The sequence below is a fragment of the Simochromis diagramma genome, unplaced genomic scaffold, assembly GCF_900408965.1.
Source record: "Simochromis diagramma unplaced genomic scaffold, fSimDia1.1 OVJJ01000320.1, whole genome shotgun sequence".
Classification (NCBI taxonomy): domain Eukaryota; kingdom Metazoa; phylum Chordata; class Actinopteri; order Cichliformes; family Cichlidae; genus Simochromis; species Simochromis diagramma.
The window spans coordinates 5,555,682-5,561,585 of NW_024386773.1; the positions used below are offsets into that span (position 1 = coordinate 5,555,682).

Below are 5,904 nucleotides of genomic sequence, written 5' to 3' on the forward strand. Positions count from 1 at the left end.
TTAAACTGAGTAATAATATTAAGTGTAATCACTGAACGAGGATTTTTTTTTTTTTTCAGTAAATGAGCGCAGAATAGTCATGACATTGGATTTGCAACTTATCTCTGGGTTACATTTTCTGCGTGGACGTTATGTTATTTTCTCACTCAGGATCATTAAACATGCTGAGAGCACTCTCTGACTTTTAAGGTAAGAAAACACTTAGTGTTTGCCAAAGGGTCAGTTCTGCAGAGCTCAGGATCACCAGCTCACCTCTCTCTGGGATCTTTGTGAGCAGGTTGATCTTCGGCGTCACAACGCCCTCTCTGGAAACGTCAACTGACCAATGAATGAATAACATACAGCTGTAAACCAAAAAGAAAAAAAGATGACATTGCATTACAGACAGCTGCATTTTTTTCTGACTGTGCTGGATCATGATGAGAGTTCTTGCCCGGGAAGCTTGGGGTGGTTCAGGGTCATGACCTCTGACCTGGGGCCTCCAGGGAGAGCGATGACAGATGGATATTTATCCTGCAGAGAGAAACAAGTTCCTGCGCATTAAATAAAATTCAATTTGTGTGTTTTAAGTCATCAAATACAACATCTGGCTTTAATTCTATTTCAATTTTATTTATACAGTGCCAAATCACAACAGTTGCCACAAGGTGATTTATATCGTAAGATAGACTCTACAATAAGCAAGCTCTTTGGCCACAGTGGGAAGGAAAACTTCCTGTCAACAGGAAGAAACCTCCAGCAGAACCAGACTGAGGGAGGGGCGGCTATCTGCTGTGACCGGTAAGGGGAGTAAGACAGGACAAAAGACATGGTGTGGAAGAGAGCCAGAGATGTTATTAATCTCTGGCTCTCTTCCACACCATGTCTTTTGTATGACTCAGTGCAGAGAGCTTTATTAACACATAGTGAGTGAGAAAGGACAAATTACAATAAAATCAAAAGCTACAATGATTAAGAAACACATAAATGACTGCACACAGCTTTCCACAGTCCATGCCAAGCATTTTTAAAATTAAAAATATCACAACAGTGCGTAATGATTATATAGCTGCTGTCACAAATGAAGCCTGCCTAAAAAAGGCTAAAAAAGCATAAAAACTCAAACTACAATCAAATTATTGTAATTTTATATATAAATTGTCCTCATTATTCAGGGACAATAAATAAATCGGACAGTTTGGTGTTTTCCTATCGTTTACTTGTAGTCACTTAAAGGAAACTTGGTGAAAAGACTGCTTTCCGTCATTTTCAAAGTTGGCCTGCAGATGGCGCTATAACTCCTGTTGTTGCCCTGAACTCTGGGCCTCAGTCAAACAAAACAGAGGTTAGTTGAGACACATTAATCAGTAATAAGGAGCCACGAGGAAGCCAGAGAAGTGAATATTTTCAGTGTGAGGTTGTGTTGTTGTTTCTTTAACTTCGCAGATGAAATGTTGACAAATGAGCGCTGCTTTTCTTCCAGTTACAAAGTTTCCACGTTGGAAACGGCAGCGTGCAAACACGTGTGAACTTTATGAGCTGCGATGATGTGCTAAAGGGACCTGGGGAGATTCTGGAGTGAAACCTGAGCAGATTATAAACTGTAAACCTCGTATATCTTCAGCCTTGAGTCACTGAAGGATCCACTGACGCGCCCAGCCTCCCTCAGGATGTGTTTTCCATGATTATTCAGTTCTTTAGGGAGGGTGCAGCAGGTGAGGGGTGTGTCCAGGTGACTCAGCTAGGAGGCATCTGCAGCTACAGTGTTTGTGTGTGTTGTGTCTTTAATCAGAAGCAGGCTGTGGTATGTTCAACTCCACCTGAACCACGGTGTTAAAGAAGGCTTCAGGATTATACAAAAGGTGCGACAGTACAAGCACAACTGCACAAACAACAGAACCGTTTGTTCCTGTAAGCCAGGGGTGTCAAACACAAGGCTCGGGACCCAGCAAAGACTCCAATCTGGCTTTAGAAATTGTACGTATTAATTAATTTTTTTTAAGTTCATACAGCTTTTCCTGCTCATAAAGAGCTCCCCAAAGACAAAGACGTACTACAAAGTAATTAAGTAGCAGATAATAAATTTAATAACAAATGGTGTTTTTTTTTGTACAGTCTATTACAGAAATTTGTTTTTCTTTACAATGTCAGTAAGGTCAGTAAAATTTATTTCTCATTTAAATCATGCTAACATGTTTCTTTTATTTACAAAAGCAGCATTTTTGTCTTCTATCTTTTGGACAATTAGAAACTAATTTCTGCATCTGCAAGTGGAACAAAATAAAATCTGCTCACAGTCTTCATGTTAAGGTCAGAGGTCATGATTCAACAATAAGAGACTGGGAATCAATGGCACCCATGGGAGAAAACCAGCGATGACCAAAAAGAACACAGAGGCTCATTTCACCGTCAACCCCCCAACAACACACAAAACACAACATCATACTGATGACGCCCCACACTTCAGGGAAAATATTCTGTGGTCTGACGAGTGAAAGTTGCACTTTTTGTAAATTGTGAGTCCAGTTACATCATCAAACATGGTGGTGGTAGTGTGATAATCTTCAGGACATGGATGACTTGGATTGATGCAACCATGAATTCTGCTCTTTACCAGAAAATGCTTAAGAAGAAAGTCAAACAAAAAGTTAATGAGCTCAAGCTTAAACTCTGGGTATGCAGCAGGACAATGAACCAAAACACAGCAGCAAGTCCACCTCTGGATGGCTACAATTCTTGATTGCAGCCTATTGTGGCACAACCAGTTATTAGTTTAGGTGGCAGTATGTTTAAAAAAAAAAAAAAGAAAAGAAAAAAAAAGGTAGGTTTAGGTACCTTTTCACCCTTAATAAATTAAATCTTACAAAAATACCCAAAACAATTTAAGTAAAACAAAATGAGCTTGATGATCTGAAACATGTAGGTGCAACAAAGACAGACAAAGAAAAAAGAGACTAGGAGTTGAACAGATACTTTTTCGCAGCACTATAATGAAATACTTGTATACTTTTTTCCCTCTATTTTACTTTTTATATATTTATCTGGGTGTATGTAAACAGTCCATGTCTCAAACACATGCACACAGAATCTTGTTTTTTGCACAAATTAAGCTGTGAGCATGATCTCAGAAGCACAAAAACCCCAAATGTTTCTGTAAAATGTAAAAATCATCACTCAAAACTATTCCATCCATTGTGTTTGTGGACACTCTGGAGACAACCATGCTACAGCCCATTTATAATCACCAGTTAACCTAACAGGTAAGTCTATGTGAGGAAGGTGAAAGAAACCCACAGTCACAGGGAGAGCACGCAGACTCCAGACTGAAAGGCTCCAGCTGGCCAGAAAATTAAGATAACAATAAAACTACAATAACATTTTTAAACGATAGAGATTTTTGTGTCTTTTATTGAAAGTGTGCCTAAACCAGCATTTTATTAGGACCACCCGTGCAGTCTTGTGCCAAGAACATTAATGAGGCGTACACCAAACACAGACACACATTTCACTAAACCACCACCACCCCACACTGCTACGTTAATAATCTAGGGAAGGAGAACTGAAAACAATTTTCTGTTGTACTGAATTGGATTAGATGGCACAGGTTTTCCTAATAAACTGGATGGTGAGTGTATGTACACCTTTAAAAGACTGGTAATACCTAAAATTCAGTGCTAGAGTTACATAAATGCTCTAAGCTGTGTCATAGCCCCACATCAACACTTCCTACTTGCCGTCTCAATTCATTTTCATGTAAAACATCTCTACATCACAAATAATTTTTCTGGATCATTTTTAATGATCAAATTTGCAGTTTTCAAGTTTATTTATATACGGCCAGTTCACATAATAGTTGCCTTGAGGCGTTTTATTTTGCAAAGTGCCTGCTTTGCCTTCAGAGTAATAAACAGGCTCCCCTGTACTTATAATGACGAGTTCTGATACCTCAGTGTGTGTCAAAAAAGATGTGGTTTGAAGATCAGTAGAACAGTTTCTGGGTTATTCCAGGGGTAGCTGCATAGACAGAGGCCACCCTCACTCACTTCTAGGGCTGCCACAAACGATTATTTTGATAGTCGACTAGTCACCGATTATTTTTGCGATTAGTTGACTAATCAGATCATGCATCCATTGGACGTACAGCTTATTGCACCAGCATGCATCTGCTCTTATATAAGTATCATTAGCTTACAGCTTTAAGTGTTTAAGGTATGTGCTAACTAAAAATAAAGACAAGATGAGAGTTTGTTAAATTTTAATGATATTTGCAGATTGTTTCGATGTAGTTTAATCTGCTTGAGGTTTATTCAGCTGTGTAAAAACTATAACTTTAATCTCAGCCAAACCGATTTAATCAGGAACAAATAAAATACTAATAATACTAAAAATACTAAATACTAAAGCCAAACAATAACATTTTTAAGTTATCTAAGTGACTTACATATCATGTTTAACCTGAGTAGCGAAAGACGGCGGTGGGTTTGAAAACGATTTGCCAGGAGTCCGGTGTTCTCACCGGCTCTAGTGAGCCTTGAACCCCGGCTAGCTATCGAGCTAGTGGGTAACAGACGTCTCCGAAAACGTCAGAGCGCTTTTGAAAATATGAGGTGTCTTGATAAACTGAGCAGATATTTGAGGTTTACACAGCTACATTCTCGCCTGAAAATATGTTAATCGTTTATTTTGTGACCCAGAAAGAATAATAAGAGTAATATTAAAACTAACTAGCTGCCGCCATTGTTGGAAACTGAGCTGGGCTGCGCTATGAATTCTGGGACAGAGCTACTTCTTCTTCTGGGTTTAACGGCAGCTGGCATCCTTGTACATGCAGTGCTGCCATCTTCTGTTTCAGTCCGTTATTACACTCTTAAATCCTACTACTTATTCCTGCGTCTTTTGGGATCTTACAAAGCTTCAAACGACGCGTCGACTATTAAATTAGTCGTCGACGTAATCGTGACTAGTCGACTAATCGTGGCAGCCCTACTCACTTCTGATGCAAACCAAGTCATTTTATTCGATAAGCAAGTCTGAAATATGACAGAAACTGCTTGTTTCGGAAAAGAGCTTTAAGGGTTACTCCTAGTAGGGTTTCACGGTATAAGGAGTTAAATAAATGCATTTCACTGACATATGAAGTCAGTTTGGCTGAAAGTGTGCAGACACGTCGGGACAGAATCAGCTGTAATGGGACACGAGGAACCTGCAGGGTCTTGTTCTTGTAATGTTTTTGCCTACTGTACGCGTGTTACAGATGTTGATGCTGAAGAGCTGACATCTGGATAACAAAAGGGTGGAAATGCAGCTCTCTCTGAGCTCCTTCCTTTTATTTGTCAGTGCAGATGATCACACAAACAGCTGTTGTCTTTAATCGTGTTGATATCAGCCCGTTATTCTACCATGCTGGTGTTAACAGAGGAAAAGTCTTCTGATTATAGAAAGCATGAAAGTAGTTAAGGGAGACACTTGAGTTCAGCCTGCACTGAACGTGTCAAACAGATTCAATAATCTACAGCTACAGCGGCCAAATCGAGTCAGTCAAGGAAGCAAATGTTTTCTTTTTTAATGAGTGTGTTGATAGTGTAAAACAAAAATGTGGCGTCTGTCTGTGTTTAAAATAATAAATGTTAATTGCATCATTCCAGACCTGAAAGAGCAGGTCAAGTTCCTCCTTTCTTCGGGCGGCTCTGAGGATTTTTCCACACTGAGCCTTCTATTTGACACTGAAGTGACACACTCTTATCGGACCTCCATCCAAACTTAACCTTTTCAACTCATTATTAGACCTTAGAGGCAAAACAGGCTTCGTGCTTCATACTCTGATAGTCCTGCTTTTTCTGAGACATCACCGCCGATCGTTTTGCTCCAATATCCTGCAGCATGTTGGCAGCATCCTCACACATACAGGAAGACAGACCTGTCTCA

General features: G+C 39.5%; 1 protein-coding gene across 5 annotated transcripts in view; it reads right to left on the minus strand.

The window, feature by feature from the left end:
• Positions 1–5,904, minus strand: part of LOC120716976 (centromere protein P) — a 142,350-nt gene that overhangs the window by 795 nt on the left and 135,651 nt on the right. For 4 of the 5 annotated variants that reach the window (XM_040004739.1, XM_040004748.1, XM_040004755.1 and 1 more), the window contains 2 exons: positions 434–513; positions 253–344 (listed from right to left, as the gene is read on the minus strand). In XM_040004739.1, the coding sequence (XP_039860673.1) occupies positions 253–344; positions 434–513 (172 nt within the window). Of the gene's footprint in view, positions 1–252; positions 345–433; positions 514–1,066; positions 2,603–5,904 lie in introns of those variants that run through there. The other variant, XM_040004774.1, reaches the window with a different exon arrangement.